This window comes from Zalophus californianus, chromosome 5 (assembly GCF_009762305.2).
Source record: "Zalophus californianus isolate mZalCal1 chromosome 5, mZalCal1.pri.v2, whole genome shotgun sequence".
NCBI classification, from domain to species: domain Eukaryota; kingdom Metazoa; phylum Chordata; class Mammalia; order Carnivora; family Otariidae; genus Zalophus; species Zalophus californianus.
Genome location: NC_045599.1, coordinates 1,253,842 through 1,271,316, shown reverse-complemented (window position 1 = coordinate 1,271,316; position 17,475 = coordinate 1,253,842). Strand labels below are relative to the sequence as shown.

Here is a 17,475-nt window from a genome sequence, read left to right as displayed (position 1 = left end):
ATTTTCAAGCCCTAGAATATTCCATAGCTGAGCTTTTTCTTATGAATCACATTTCATTGTTAGTTAGTCAGAACTAGTTTATTGGTTCAACTACAAAATAATAGAACCAGGGTCATTCCATCTACTTTATCCTCTACCTGAATGTATGGCTTTTGTCCTCATGTGGCTTATGCCCCTCTACACATCTCTATCACATTCAGTGTAGGAGAAAATTAAAATTCTGCCTCATAACAGTTTGCCTAAATTTCTTCCATCTTAGGCACAACTTTGGAAAAAAGGAAGAAACCAGTCCATCTAGAGATACAGGAAAGCTGAGAACTAAATGTGTTTTTCACAAATAAATAAAAGAAATGACTAGTTTAAAATATTTCTCAAATATTGGGGCGCCTGGGTGGTTCAGTTGGTTAAGCAACTGCCTTCGGCTCAGGTCATGATCCTGGAGTCCCGGGATCGGGTCCCGCATCGGGCTTCCTGCTCAGTGAGGAGCCTGCTTCTCCCTCTAACCCTCCCTCCTCTCATGTACTCTCTCTCTCTCTCATTCTCGCTCTCTCAAATAAATAAATAAATCTTTAAAAAATATATTTCTCAAATATTTTTATGTAAAGTATTGACCTTATGTTGCTACTGGGAAATGGCAAAGTTGGGACTAGACACGTGTATTCTATAGTATATTATAGGATGTTGTAGAGGTAATTAACCAAAAGAAAATCGGAGAAAATAATCCAAATAGGCTTTTATTAAAACATTTTATGTGTTTTTTACCACACACAAAAAAGATGTTCATCACAGTAGTATTTAAAAAAAAAAAACAACTTTTTTTAATAATCATGTAAAATTTATTCACAGAATCTTTTCTAGAACTTTCTTTAGTGCCCATTTTACCTCTTTATTTCTCAAAGTATAGATAAGAGGGTTGAGCATGGGGGTCACCACAGTGTAAAAGAGGGAAACAAACTTTCCCTGGTTCTTGGACCTACTCTTGGCTGGCTGCAGATACATGAAGATGATGGTTCCATAGAAGATTATGACAACCATCAGGTGGGAGGAGCAGGTCCCAAATGCTTTCTTTCTTCCAGAAGCTGACTTAATCCTCAAAACCGCTTGGGCTATGTAGCCATAGGAAACCAGGATGATGGAAACAGGTACTATAAGGAAGATAATGCTAGCTACAAAGAGCTCAGCCTCATTGAAAGTGGTGTCCACACAAGCCAACCTGATGAGCACAGGGACCTCACAGATGAAATGATCCACTTGGCGATGCCCACAGAAGCGTAGCTGCAGGGTGAGAGTGGACTGTACTAGAGTAGTGACCACCCCACTGAGCCATGCCAAAGATGCCAGGGCCATGCAAAGATGGGGATGCATTAAGACAGTGTAGTGGAGGGGACGGCAAACGGCGATGTAGCGATCATAGGACATCACAGCCAGGAGGACACACTCTGTGGATCCCAGGGCAAGAGAGACATAGAGCTGAACCACACAGCCACCGTAAGTGATGTTTTTCAGAGGATTCCACAAGTTTACCAGGAGCTGAGGAATAACACTGCTAGTAAAGCAGATATCCAAAAAGGAGAGATGAGAAAGGAAGAAATACATTGGTGTATGAAGCTTGGATTCCAGACGAGATACCAGAATGATGGTGGTATTCCCAAAAATGGTTAATAAATACAAGATCAAAATGACCACAAATAAAACCTTCTGTAACTGAGGGTAATCAGAAAACCCCAAGAGGATGAAACCTGTTAGTTTGCTCTCATTGGTACTCCTCATCATCCCCATGTGCAAAGTGTTTTCCCAAAGACTGTTACAGCTGAGGAAGATGACATATTACATAAGGTCAAATGAGACAGTATCACCATCCCCAAAAGTATTCTGCGTTAAGTTCTTAGAACCTATGTCCTTACATCTAGTGACTTAGATCTTTTTTCCTACTATGTGCTTTGTAAATAAATATACATCCTCTTAATGTCTTACCTCTCCTCTGATGTTCTCTAAAATAGAGAAGAGTGACAATTGTAAAAACATCATCATCAAGCTACAATAATTAGAACATACAGTACTGGCATACATGTAGACATATAGATCAGTGGAATAAAATGAAAAGCCCAGATATAACCCATTTATATACAACCATTGGATCTTCAACAAAGTTACCAGGAATACATAATGGGGAAAACATAGTCTTTTCAATAAATGGTGCTGGGAAAGCCAAATATCCACATGCAAAAGAATGAAGCTGGATGTCTAGCTTATACTATATGCACCATTAATCAACTCAAAATGTACTGAAACCTTAAATGTAGGATCTAAAAATAAAACTCCTAGAAGAAACATAAAGGAAAAGTTCATGACATTGGTCTTGGCAATGATTTTATAGATATGATACCAAAACCACAGGCAACAAAAGGAAAAATCTAGGAGATGGGAGAAAATATTTGAAAAAAAATCCAATAAGGAGTTAATTCCAAAATATATAAGAATCTCAAATGAAACAATAGCAAGATAAATAAATAAATAAAACTTGATTAAAAAGTAGGCAAAGTCTTGAATGGCATTTCTCCAAACAAGACATACAGATGTTTAATAGGTATAGGAAAAAGGGCTCAGCATCACTAATCATCAAGATAATGCATATTAAAAAATGCAATATCACATGACACCTATAAATATGGATGTTATAAAAAAGATAGGAAATGTTGACAAGGTTGTGGAGAAATTAGAACCCTCACACAGTGTTGGTGGGAATGTAAAATGGTACAGTCATTATGAAAAACAGAATCAACATTCCCCAAAAAATTAAAAATAAAACTGTCATATGACCCAACAATCCTACTTCTGGTATATATCCAAAGGAATTGAAATCAGGGTCTCAAAAGAAATATCTTTATCTTTGTGTTCATTGTAGCATTATTTACAATAGACAACTTAATTGTCCATCTGTGGGTGAATGGAGATGCTGTTTATTACTCATCCTTAATTAATGGAATATTATTTGATATTAATGTAATGGGATTCAGCCTTAAAAAAGAAATTCTCCAATGCACAACAACATGGATGGACCTTGAGGGCCTTATGCTAAGTGAAACAAGCCAGACACAGAAGGAAAAATACTCCTCTTACATGAGGTATATAGAATAGTTAAACTTACAGAAACAGAAAATAAAATGGTGGTGGCCAGGGGATGGGAGGGGAGGAAAACAGGAAGTTGTTCAATGGTTATAAAATTACAGTCATACAAGATGAATATATTCTAGAAAACTACTGTTCAACATATTGCCTGAATTTAATAATACTGTATTATGCACTTAAAATTTGTTAAATGGACAAATTATGTTAAGTATTCTTATTTCACGCACACACACACACATACACACAGGACACAAAGTAAATTAGGAAACTTTTGCAGGTAATTTATTGCATTGGTTATGGTTAATGGTGCATAAATATGTCCAGATTCATCAACTGTATACTTTAAATACGTGAAGATTTTTGTGTATCAGTTATACGTCAATATAATTGTGTGTGTGTTATGGGGAAAACAATATTATCTGTTGTAGGAAATAAATTAGACCATCATTTCCATCCAATCAAATTTACCTCTTTATGTTAATGTCTTTCTAGTTACAGAAAGACAGAAAACACTGTTAATTTCAATAGGAGAAAAAAAAGGTTTTATTTAAGCAATTTTCAATCAAGAGGGAATGAAACAGTTTTTCATCATCCAAAAATAGAGGAAGTTAGTTATAAGTTAATAAAAATATAAACTCCACACTCAAAAACAAACTTTACAGTCAAGAAATGGGCAGAAGACATGAATAGACATTTCTCCAAGGAAGACATACAAAGGACCAACAGACACATGAAAAAATGCTCCACATCACTAGCCATCAGGGAAATTCAAATCAAAACCACATTGAGATACCACCTTACACCAGTTAGAATGGCAAAAATTAACAAGTCAGGAAACAACAAATGCTGGTGAGGATGAAGAGAAAGGGGAACCCTCTTACACTGTTGGTGGGAATGCGAGCTGGTGCAGCCACTCTGAAAAACAGTATGGACGGTCCTCAAAAAGTTAAAAATAGAGCTATCCTATGACCCAGCAATAGTACTTCTAGGTATTCATCTAAAGGATACAAACATAATGAATTGAAGTGGCACCTGCACCCCAATGTTTATAGCAGAAATGTCCACAAACTGTGGAAAGAGCCCAGATGTTCTTCAACAGATGAAAGGATAAAGAATATTTGTGTATACACACACACACACACACACACACACACACACACACACACACACACACACACAGTGGAATATTATTCAACCTTCAAAAAGAATGAAATCTTGTCATTTGCAATGATGTAGATGGAACTAGAGGGAAGTATGCTAAGTGAAATAAGTCAGTCAGAGAAACACAAATACCATATGATTTCATTCATTTGTGGAATCTAAGAACAAAGCAGATGAACACAGGGGAAGGGAAGGAAAAATAAAATAAAATGAAAACAGAGAGGTAAGCAAACCATAAGGAACTCTTAACTATGGGAAACAAACTGAGGGTAGCTGGAGGGGAGGTGGGTAGGGGGATAGGGTAACTGGGTGATGGGCATTAAGGAGGGCATTTGTTGTAACGAGCACTGGGTGTTGTATGTGAGCGATGAATCACTGAATTCTACCCCTGAAACTAATAATACACTATGTGTTAACTAAATTTAATTTAAATAAAAATTAAAATTAAAAAAAAAGAATGAGAATGCATGGCAGAGACCATAGAAGTATATGTTGCAAACACAAATTACTTAAACAGAAGTTTCGCCCTCTCTTTTTCAATCAATATCTTATTAAGAGCATTTTTTCGGGCACCTGGGTGGCTCAGTCGTTAAGCGTCTGCCCTGGGCTCAGGTCATGGTCCCAGGGTCCTGGGATTGACCCCAGCATTGGGCTCCCTGCTCCGTGGGAAGCCTGCTTCTCCCTCTCCCACTCCCCCTGCTTGTGTTCCCTCTCTCACTGTGTCTTTCTCTGTCAAATAAATAAATAAAATCTTTTTTAAAAAGGAGCATTTTTTTCCCTAAAACTAAAAAGCAGAAATAAAAAAATCTGCCTAAATTAGAGGAATTCTGTATAGTGATATGTCCCTATATATGCAGATACACAGGAAGCTGCTTATAGCAATGGCGTATAGGAGTGGTGGACCTTTGGGAAAGAGATGAGACTTTGCCATTTACCATTTTATTCTTTTGGCTGTGCACCACAAATAGTAATTACTCAAATGTGAATAAAATACATTCCATAATTTAAAAAGATGGAATGAAAAAAACTGATCATGTATAGCAAGTAGTTTTATAAAACGTACCTCAGTTTTAAGTATATAAAAGTGTATTTAATATATATTAATTAATATGTTCACTATAAATAAATGTGCTTAATGGGGTGGGGGAAGCATCCAGGGGAAGAAAAGAAAGAAAAGGAAAGACAAATGGTCCTAGTATATTTGAGAAAAGACAAACCTAGATCACTATGTACAACCAAAGAAGATGAGTATTTAAGAAATATAAAAACACTGGACCTAGGTTTTACACATCTCAAAAAAAAAAAAAAAACTATAATACAAAACAAGACCAAGGACAAAGACAAAAAGGAAAAGGTGGGACCTTCAAGAAACAAAAGTTTGGTGAAGAACATACACTTGAAGAAGAATTTCTCCAAAAACCAGTATAAATATTTGGGCAGCAAACAGTAGTTCTTCACACTCAAGAAATTTAAGACAACAGGGAGTTACTAAAACAAATGATTCAAAACAACAGTTGATTTTAAAAAGGAAACTGGCTGTAGAAAACAATTCAGGACATACAGAGTGGTTACATCCTAATTTGTATTTAGGAAGTGAAAACAAAGAGCTGAATAAAAGATAGGCCTGAGTAACTTGGCCAGAAGGTAATAAAGAAGAAAGAAGGAGTTACAATGAAAGATGGCATGAAAGAGTCGAAAACATAACATATCTTAAGGTAAAAGTTAGTAAATTTTGACATCAAACACTCACAGTTTAACACTATGAAAGCTAAAATGCAAGCTAAAGTACTAATTCTCACAGTTACTTTATAAGTATATGTTAATCCACAATGAGACATAGCCCGGTTAAACTCCCAGGCACCAAGTAACATAAAATAAACACAAAAAATAAGCAACACACTGGTCATTTAATAAACTTTGTATCACTGATCAGGTATTAAGCTTTAATGAAAAACTCGATGATGTGGAAAATAGAAATTTTCCTCATTATATTCTCTAACTCATTACTGTAAAACTTAAATAAATAATAGAAATTTAGGTGAAACAGGATGCCAAAATTTCAATTGGAGATTATTAAATGAATTATTTTTTTAAAATTTAGATATTAAAATATAAGCATACTTTTTAATACTTCTTTTAAACAAGATAAAATGAATAAAATAAGATAAATAAGTTAGAAAAATGCCAGAAAATAAAACTTAGTAAAAACAAAGATAATATTTTACATACCATAATAAACAAAAGTAATCATGAATATTAATATAATATCCTCCAAAAAGTATAAAAAATAGCATATTAAAGATAACACAAAATTAAGATAATTTTTAAAAATATTTCAGAAACAGCTTAATTTAGTAATTTTCATATAAAACAGCAAATTAAGAGGTTATATTGTAAAAAATTTGTATGTTTTGTCACAAAACTGTAAAACACCTGCATTACAAAATACTATCACTGTTTTCTTAACTAAAGCAGAAAATATCTGTAAACAAAGACATTTCCTTAAATATACAGTGATGCAATGGAAACAATGAGATTGTCTATTTGGGAACTGAATAAATCATGCTAATCATTGCCTCTTTTACCAATATCCAAAGGAGTTTCTTTCAAAGTTCAACCAAACTTCCCTTCCAGTCCCCCCAGATGTTGATCACGCCCCCTTATGCCTCTGTTTCTCCTTTCTGTGCAAACTAGTCTTCCTTGTCACTCAACACACACTATAGCCTGGCCCCTAAACTATCATATAAAGCTGAATTTTGCATTTGGCAACAGAAAAGTCCTTTTAACATGAACACTTTTAGTCCCTTTGACCAGACCCTATCTACAGTGACATGCAGCATCCCATGGGACAGGGTTCTCTACACGTTTGCAGATAATGCTTTCTGTGTCCCCATAGTCACCCACCACCTTTAAAGACCACTGATAGTGCCAATCTCCAAACATGAAATAATCCTAATCAATGCTATTTTGGGTATACCTCCCGCCTATCTACCCCTCCACAGCCGTTCACCCCCACTTGGAGGTTGTTCCTCCCTTGAGAACCTGTTCACAGGATTCCAGCTCTAGAGTCACTTTCTCAGTCTGTTATTCTAGGTTGACCCTATAGAAATACTACAAGGATCACCAAATGTTGTGAACTCCTACATCATGCCTTCTTCTCTAAGTGAAATTATTTTCACTTTGAGAATGTGTGCCGTCCATTATTTCACTGTGTGATTGTAGGACATGAGTTGAAAGTGCTGTTATAGTGATGAACCTACGTACTATTAATCTCCTGTAAATACTTTCCAGTATACAAATATTGCTATGAACTTTTAGCCTGCTATTCTATTCTGGTAGACTCTTTTTCCCCCCCTTTCTAAGATCCAACAACAAAACCCAAAAATAGGAACTTATTTTTAAACATACTAAAAACAAATTTCTCATCCTAATAGAATAGCTCTAGGCCAAAAGACACAAATATTGTCAGCTAACTAGATGTACCTTTTAATAACAAGAAAAGTTGCAGTCAAAAGCAATTTTTAAAATTTTGTTCAGAGGCACCAGGGTGGCTCAGTTGGTTAAGCAACCAACTCTTGGTCTGGGCTCAGGTTGTGTTCTTGGGGTCGTGGGATTCCCCCAGCATCAGGCTCTGCACTCAGCAGGCAGTCTGCTTCTCTCTCTGCCCCTCCCCCTGCTCTCTCTAAAATAAATAAATGAAATCTTTTTTAAAAATGAGTTCAAATGCTCTCTCAAAAATGAGAAGATTATGACATGTGCCATGAAAGGAGGGAGTGTGCTGATGTAAAATTCAAGCATCTTCATTGTCTATCGAATCAAATGTAGCCCCAGAACAGGTCAGGAGACCATGGTGGCAAGTAGACAAAGAAGCAAAGAGGGTGGTAAGTGGACGTGTGTGCCATATATTAACCTCCTTGTGTAACATATATTAACCTCCTTTTGGACCTGGATTTTTGAGAATTTATTTGTAGTCATAATTAAGATCAATTCGTTGAGCGAATAATGTATATCCTCACTTAATTCCCTTAATTCAATGAGATTGTCTCCATACCCTGGTAAGATGTTTCACAAATATGTATCACATGCAAAAATATTCAGGTAAGATGATTTTTTTTTTCAGTTTGAAGAATATAGACAGCTCAGGAATGAACAATTTAAACCCAGTCTTTGCTGCCTTTGAGCAGAAGGGATATTAGGTATTAAAAAGAGAGAGAGAGAATGAAATAAAAAGAATTTTATGAGATATTTCCTGTTTGGTTTTGAATAGTCAAAGACAAAAGGAAAGACTACCCTGAAATTCACAGACTTCACGATTCTGAGTTGTTGCTTTAATTTCATAGTTTGATCTACGTGCAATAAAACATACAACCTGACCATCAATGTAAAGGTACTTATTTCAGGCCAAGAACATTCATTCTGGACTCAGGAGTTACTTTCCTGTCTGCAGTATCTTTAGCTGCCTGTGTCTTGAGAGGAAATAAAAAGGTGTCCCCAGGTTAAGGTCTCAGAAAGGACCAGCTAGGAACCACATGTAAGGTTCTGAGAAAAAGAGGCATCTGGGTTGTTGTAGACTCCAGTCACTGACTGAGACCTAAACCAGGGAGCAGTATGCCCAGAAAGATGATACATAATCTTTCTCCACTGCCTGGAAAATTATGCGAAGATGTTGAAGCCATCATTGAGAGTTGGGACCACAGGTGAAGTTTGACCCTCAGTTATGTTTGCAAAGTAACACAATGGCTAGAAGTTACTTCTCTGGGGCCTGAATCTCTCTGCAACCGTTCCAAAAGTGGTTGCCTCCTGGTCCACGCAGTTTGTGATACAACATGGAAGTGTTCCTTCCAAGTAAGGTAAAAAATTAAATGGTTTCTAGATTAGATGTCAACACTTGCTTGGGAACATGTCAGAAGAAAGTGAGCTAACCTCAAGGACTACACTTCTAAGAAAAAGCACTTGGAAGTTAGAAACCCCAGTGACTTACCTCTGCGATGAGGAAATGGCTTAAGCTAGGAAAGAGGGGAAAAAAAGGTCCTGTTGATGTGGCCTAATCACATCCCCAGAAGGGTAAGAGAATTACCATCTTCCCTCCATGGAAAACGTGTAGCTCATTAAAATGTCCATAGGAGAGGATGCTGGGACATGGTCATGCACAAGAGCCTTGCAGTCCTAATTTTCCCCATCACATAAGGATTCACTAAGTAAGACATCAGGAGCTTACCCTGACACTTTCCAAAACATTACCAATTAAGTTCATCCGGATTATCCCATTGTAATGCAGTAGGTGGTAGAAAAATGCTAACTTTCAGTAATCACACAGAATTCAGAGAAATTACAGTAATTCAGGGAAATAACCTCAAGAGTAAATCCCTTGAGTAATTGGCTCACAATATCATGGTGTCTATGGGCTGAGTTCCAATGGGACACCAGACATTATTGCACTGTGTTATCCTCACTATAGTAAACTGCCCCTTTACATTTTTGAGCAGAAAAATTAATACATCTTATTTATCTTTTCTACCCTTAAAACACTTTAAATGTCCTATAGAAGTAAAAATAAATTGTTTCTTTATTGTTATTCAAAATAGGAGAGCTCACACTTTTCCTTGGTTATCTAAGTCTCTGATCATGCTTATGAACAATTCCCAAACTCTGCCTAAGAAATTTATTTTCATTTCTCATATGTTTTACTAGATCATTAAGCCCAGTTTATTTGGAATTCAGAGATGTTTGTGCATTCCTCAGCACAAAGGAAAACATTCTATTTCCAACCATCTCTTGTTATATCTTATATATCCACTGACTCTTCTAATAATTTTAAAGAAAATGGCCTCTCTGTCATCTAAAATGGACAGTAGCATTTGAAGACTGGCTTCTGTTACAAGCTGTCTGCCTCTTTAAAATTCACCCATGGATTTTCTTTCCTTTCTTATATACATATTAACTTATTTGTAATTTAGCAAATAACAATGTAAACTCTTTCCTCCTTCTTCAAGTTGATGTACCACTGTTTAGATAAAGTTGTTTTGCAACCATATCAATTTAGTATCAAAAATCCAAGTAAAATAAAAACACATAGCCATTAAGCTTATAACTTGATTGAGATAGATTTGATTTTACAATCAAGTTGCTGAAAGTGACTTACTCACCCAATATTGACTTATTTTGTTAGAAAATAGATACTATCACATAGTAAAAACCTACCAATTAACGGAATTGGACCACTAGTATATAAACTCTATAAAGGCATGGGTACTTTTAACTTCACATCTGTGCCCGCAATGCCTCACTAATTGTTGGACAAATAAATGTATTTCTTAAAGCAGTTAAGACAAGCATAAGTTCCATGGAGCATTAAAAATTGTGTGCACCTAGTAATATAAGATAGAGGGTGTAATGGAAGAGGTGATCAATTAATTAAATAAATATCTCTCCATCTAGTAAGGAAGCCATCTCAGTAGTACACAGGTAACAGGAAATTAAAATGGGAAGAATTGGGTAAACCAGAGAGATAATTAAAAATCCACAGAATTTTGTATAGGCTATATACAGTTGGTGAAAGAAAGGGCGGGATTTAAGATGATACATCCTCCATTTTGTGATATTGAGAATAGTGAGAAAGAGCCAAAGGCCGGGAGCTTTTGACTTAGTTGTGATGTGCTCATTTTGAAGCTGTTTTAAGATACCCAAGTGAAGTAAAATACATACTTGAACATGAGAATATGGATAGAAAGTGTCTTTGTTGAAATACAAATCTGGGAGTCACCTGTAAATATATTCTGCTTTAAATTGTGATTAAGCCAAAACATAGTTATATGAAAACAATGAAGCATGGATCACTACATCAAAAACTAATGATGTATTGTATGGTGACTAATGTAACATAATAAAATTAAATTAAAAAAACAACAACAACATAGTTGCCATTCTCAAAAACCTACTAAGGAGAGAAATATGAAAAATCAGAAGCTTGCCAAGCAGGGGGAAAGTGCAGCAACAGAGATGAGCTCAGTGTGTGATGGAGACTGACCACAACCTCAGAGTCCAGTAATCCATGGTCTGTTGAAAGAGCAATGCCACTGAAGTTTAGGATTTCCCCTTTCTGTTTTGAGCAAATGGTCAAAAGACTTTGATCTCTGCAAAATAATTATAACAATACCCATCTAGCATACAGTTGTGGTTATTAAATAAAATAAACTTTATGAATAAACCTTAAAAGTCAAACGCTTAAGACAGTGATCTAATTTTAATTTCAGTTGTTCACTTTATATACTCCAGGCCATAGATGGTATAAAGGTTGTGCAAATTGTTCAGGTCACATAGCTATTATGTAATGAAATGAGCATTCAAACTCAGGTTTGTCCAACTCAAAAATTCAAGCACTATTGAATTTCTTTTTCTACCAAAACCCACTATAGGTTTATGAAAATAACCAAATAATTTATTGAGTCATCATCCATTAAATTAATCAGTCATAACAACGGCCTCCTAAAAAAATTCTTGATAATCATGTTTCACTAAGTCATAAAGTTCTTCCAAGAATTTTTCTCAGTGCCTCCTTCACTTCCTTGTTTCTCAGGGTATAGATGAGAGGGTTGAGTATGGGGGTCACCACGGTATAAAAGAGGGAAACAAACTTTCCCTGGTCCTTGGACCTACTCTTGGCTGGCTGCAGATACATGAAGATAATGGTTCCATAGAAGATTATGACAACCATCAGGTGGGAAGAGCAGGTCCCAAGAGCTTTGTGCCGTCCAATGGCTGACTTGATCTTCAGAACTGCTAGGGCAATGTGCCAATAGGAGATCAGGATGAGTGATAAAGGCACCACCAGGAATAAAACACTAGCCACGAAGAGCTCTGCCTGGTTGAAAGTGGTGTCCACACAAGCCAACTTGATGAGCACAGGGACCTCACAGAAAAAATGATCCACTTGGCGATGGCCACAGAAAGGCAGCTGCAGGGTGAGAGTGGACTGTACTAGAGTAGTGGCCACCCCACTGAGCCATGCCACAGATGCCAGGCTATGACAGAGTCCAGGGCGCATGGCAAAGGCATAATGTAGAGGACAGCAGATGGCGATGTAGCGATCATAGGACATCACAGCCAGGAGGACACATTCTGTGGATCCCAGGGCAAGAGAAACATAGAGCTGAACCACACAGCCACCGTATGTGATGGACTTATCTGAACCACCCAGGTTGACTAGAAGCTGAGGTATAATGCTGCTGGTGAAACAGAGGTCCAGGAAGGAGAGATGGGAGAGAAAAAAGTACATGGGAGTGTGCAGTTTAGAGTCCAAGAGGGATACTAGGATGATAGTGGCATTGCCTAGCAGTGTCATCACGTACAGAAACAAGATTACCCCAAAGAGAACAAGCTCTAACTGAGGCTGGTCAGAGAAGCCTACCAAAATGAACCCAGGGAGTGTGCTGTCATTAGTCCACCACATTATTGTCTGATTATTAACTCCTGAGTGATAAGGTCATATTAAACAGAAATTGCAGGGATTTTATGTAAATTCCTTTACAATTAAGGTCTAAGTGTTGAAAAATAAGACTTCAGATGTAGGTAAAGATAAAGAGAATATCGAGTGTGATGTCATTGATTGTCCCATGAAGTGGCATACCTGGTGTGTTGATCATAGGTTTTCCATCGACCTTGAGGACAAAACAAAAGTTAAAATGCATCAAAGATAAGGTTTTCCCCACTGTTTCATCACTACTTTTTTTTTCAATATAAAGGTAATGGAATAGTGTAGGAAATATGGGAATTGCAAACACCATACTGCATTCTCAGAATCTATCAAATGGATGGATATATTAGGTAGGAACATGATGAAATATGTCAGAATGTACAAGATATCACCTGGGTAAGCAGTGTGTTATGAGAATGCTGAGTAGGGAGAGGAATCTATACAGGGAAGGTTGAGATTAAGTTCAAGTGTTAGATTACATCTTGCTCTTAAAAAATGAGAAGGAGAGCAAAGACGATAGAATTGCACAATGGTAAGAAATGAGTATAGAAATGGGAAGTACACTATAGAATGCCATCAAAGAGGAACTAAATTTGAGGTGTGTATATGGGCTATGCCACATAACAGAATATGATACAAGGTAAATTTGAGTCACTTTTTCAGTGACCATAAACATCAGTAAGCATTATTTGGATAGCAGATGTTTTTGTTAGGAGGGTGTTTGTTTGATTTGAATTGTCCTTTTCAAGATAAATATGGCTACACAACATAGATTTGGGAGGTAACTAGAGGGGAGGTGGGCAGGGAGATGGGTGAGGTAGGTAATAGGTATTAAGGAGTACACTTGTCATGATGAGCATCAAGTGTTGTACAGAACTGTTGAATCACTAAATCTTAAACCTGAAACTAATATTACACTATATGTTAACTAGCCAAAATTAAATAAAAACTTGGGGGAAAAAAGAAACAATGTAGAAGATTTTTAAAAAGAAGACACTCTAGTCCAGAAACAATGTAGGGGGTTAATATAACAGTGAACAAACACCATGTTATGAATTTGGGAGAGAATGAAGATGATGTAAATAGAATGCAAGAGATGTCACAGAGAGTTCGCCACAATCATTAAGATTTTACTACTAATGGCGTATTGGATGAATGAATAGGAAAAAGTTAAATTATTGAAGCTTTATGTACAATGAAAAAGGGGAATGGAGTAATTAAGAACAGCCTGCATCCATTCAGTCCCCAGTTACTTGGTGATGTCAGGAAGAATCAGACTGATAATTTCTACAGAGTGCAAGGACAGAATTGATGACCATTGTTTTGATGTTCTCCTTGGGATAAAGATTTGGACTCAAAGTCTCACTTAAGCAACAACACATGGATAGCAGCTACTCATTTGACAGCCCTCACAATTTAGACTCTATGTAAACATGTAATTCATATATATCTTATATAACTATGATAATTGCATAAAAACACAATTAGGGAAGCTCAGTGAATACAAGCACTAACTGCAGTCAAAACCCTGCATGTCTGGACGAGGCAGAGGAAAGATGGCGGAGGAGTAGGGGACCCTATTTCAACTGGTCCCTGGAATTGAGCTGGATATCTACCAGACCACTCTGAGCACCCATGAAACCAGCCTGAATATATAAGAAGATCTGGATCTCTACAAACAGAATATCGCAGGCGGTTGATTTCAGGTTAGGAAGCATGGAGCCATGATTCTGCAGGCAGATATTGGAAGATAAATGGCAGCAGGAGGGTGCCTGGCCATGGGGATCCTACACCGCAGGTGAGCGACACCCTCACTCGCTGGGTACGAGGCACAGATTCGCAGATGGTAGCAGCGGGGAAAGGACTTTAAGGCAGGCCCAGGGGCAGAAACCCAGAGTGGCAGAGTCGCATGCAAACTGGGAGCAGCTGGCAGTTTTAGAAGCACAAAGGGCAGAGATGAACCCCGACATGGAGGCAGGACTGGGAGCACAGCAGAGGGGCACACAACCCAGGCCGCTGCAGTTTATAGCAGCACGGACAGAAACAGAGACAGTGTGGCCTGGAAAGCTCACTGAAGATCAGATTGAGGTCTCTCTGCTCTGAGGCAGAGTGTTGGAAATGATCTCTTCTGCTCTGACTCGTGGAAGAGACACAGAAAGCCACCAGGGAAAGCCGCCAGAGAACAAAAGCCCCCAAAACTGATTCCCACTGAGCCCATCCCCCTCCACAGGGGGGGCAGGTCAACTCCGCCCAAACAGGGTTGCCTGAGTAACAGCATGGCAAACCCCTCCCCCAGAAGACAGGCTGGGAAAACAAGGGGCCAACAACCCTAAGGTCCCAAGAAAACAGGTGCATCTTCCTTGGATTCTGGTCAATAATGTGGACTCTATACACTCCCTCAAACACCCATCAACAGAATGACTAGAGGAGGAGTCCCAAAATAGAAAAGACTCAGAGATTATGATTTATGCTGCAGATAGACAAATGGATGCAGACATAACCAAGATGTCAGAGATGGAATTCAGGCTAACAATTGTGAAGACAACGGCTAGAATGGAGAAATCGATTAATGGCAACATAGAGTCTCTAAGGGCAGAAATGAAAACTGAATTGGCAGAACTTAAAAATGCTATCAATGAGATCCAATCCAATCTAGATAATCTAACTGCTAGGGTAAGTGAGGCAAAAGAATGAATAAGTGACCTGGAAGACAATATAATCGATAAAAAGGGAAAAGAGGAGGCCAGGGAAAAACAACTCAGAATCTGTGAAAATAGAATCAGAGAAATAAGTGACACCATGAAGTGTTCCAATGTCAGAATTATTGGAATCCCGGAGGGAGTGGAGAGATAGAGAGGACTAGAAGATGTATTTGAGCAAATTGTAGCTGAAAACTTCCCTAATCTGGGGAATGAAATGAACATTCGTGTCCTAGAGGCAGAGAGAACACCTCCCAAGATCAAGGAAAACAGGCCAACCCCCCCAGCATGTAAATAGTAAAACTTGCAAATCTTAGAACCAAGGAAACCATCGTAAGGGCAGTTAGGGGGAAGAGCTCCCTTACATACAAAGGGAGGAACATCAGCATAACATCAGACCTATCCACAGAGACCTGGAAGCCAGAAAGGCCTGGCAAGACATATTCAGTGTACTAAACGAGAAGAACATGCAGCCAAGAATACTTTATCCAGCAAGGCTGTCATTTAGAATGGATGGAGAGATGCAGAGATTCCACGACCGGCAGAAACTGAAAGAATATGTGATGACTAAGCTGGCCCTGCAAGAAATATTAAGGGGGGGTCCTATAAAAGGAGAAAGACCCCAAGAATGATATACAACAGAAATTTACAGGGACAATCTATAAAAACAAGGTCTTCACAGGCAACATGATGACAATTAATTCATATCTTTCAATAATCACTCAACGTGAATGGACTAAATGCTCCCATAAAATGACACAGGGTTGCAGATTGGATAAAAAGACAGGACCCATCCATATGCTGTCTGCAAGAGACTCATTTTGAACCTAAAGATACATCCAGACTGAAAGTGAAGGGATGGAGATCCATCTTCCATGCCAGCGGACCTCAAAAGAAAGCTGGGGTAGCAATTCTCATATCAGACAAATTAGATTTTAAACTAAAGTCTGTAATTAAAGACACAGGACACTATATCATTCTTAAAGGGTCTATCCAACAAGAAGATCTAACAATTGTAAATATCTATGCCCCCAACATGGGAGCACCCATCTACATAAGCCAAGTGTTAACCAAAATCAAGAGTCATATTGATAAAAATACGTTAATTGTAGGAGGCCTCAATACTCCACTCTCAGCAATAGACACATCATCTAAGCACAAAATCAACAAGGAAACAAGAGCTTTGAATAATACACTGGACCAGATGGACCTCATAGATATTTAAAGGACATTCCACCCTAAAACAACAGAATACTCATTCTTCTCCAGTGCACATGGAACTTTCTCCAGAATAGACCACATACTGGGTCACAAATCAGGTCTCAACTGATACCAAAAGACTGAGATTATTCCCTGCATATTCTCAGACCACAATGCTTTAAAGCTGGAACTCAATCACAAGAAAAAATTTGGCAGAAATTCAAACACTTGGAAGCTAAAGACCACTCTGCTCAAGAATGTTTGGGGCAACCAGTAAATCAAAGAAGAACTTAAACACAACGTGGAAATTGATGAGAACGAAAACACATCAGTCCAAAACCTCTGGGATACTGCAAAGGCAGTCCAAAGGGGGAAATACATAGCCATCCAAGCCTCAATCAAAAAAACAGAAAAATCCCGAATTCACCAACTAACTCTACACCTTAAAGAACTAGAGAAAAAGCAACAAACGATTCCTAAGCCACGCATTAGAAGAGAAATAATTAAGATGAGAGCAGAAATCAATGAATTAGAACCCAGAAACAAAGTAGATGAGATCAACGAAACTAGAAGTTGGTTCTTTGAAAGAATTAATAAGATCGATAAACCACTGGTCAACTTATCCAAAAGAAAAGAGAAAGGACCCAAATTAATAAATTATGAATGAAAGGGGAGAGATCATGATTAACACCAAGGAAATAGAAACAATTATTAGAAATTATTATCAACAACTATATGCCAAAAAACTGAGAAATCTGGATGAAATGGAGGCCTTCCTGGAAAACTACAAGCTGCCAAGACTGAAACAGGAAG

The 17,475-nt window shown here is 37.7% G+C and overlaps 2 protein-coding genes across 3 annotated transcripts; both read right to left on the bottom strand.

The window, feature by feature from the left end:
- Window positions 1-840: 840 nt before the first annotated feature.
- LOC113938907 (olfactory receptor 2G2-like) lies at window positions 841-1,779 on the bottom strand. Its single transcript, XM_027624385.2, has one exon. The coding sequence runs from the start codon at window positions 1,777-1,779 to the stop codon at window positions 841-843; it is 939 nt and encodes a 312-aa protein (XP_027480186.1).
- A 5,833-nt stretch (window positions 1,780-7,612) lies between these two features.
- LOC113938906 (olfactory receptor 2G2-like) lies at window positions 7,613-12,739 on the bottom strand. Of its 2 annotated transcripts, XM_027624383.1 has the most exons (3): window positions 11,832-12,739; window positions 11,486-11,507; window positions 7,613-7,630 (listed from the first exon to the last, which is right to left on the bottom strand). In XM_027624383.1, the coding sequence occupies exons 1-3, from the start codon at window positions 12,737-12,739 to the stop codon at window positions 7,613-7,615; spliced, it is 948 nt and encodes a 315-aa protein (XP_027480184.1). The 2 variants fall into 2 exon arrangements, with proteins under 2 accessions (XP_027480184.1, XP_027480185.1); XM_027624384.1 differs by lacking the exons at window positions 7,613-7,630; window positions 11,486-11,507 and having other exon boundaries at window positions 11,810-12,739.
- Between the last annotated feature and the right edge of the window lie 4,736 nt (window positions 12,740-17,475).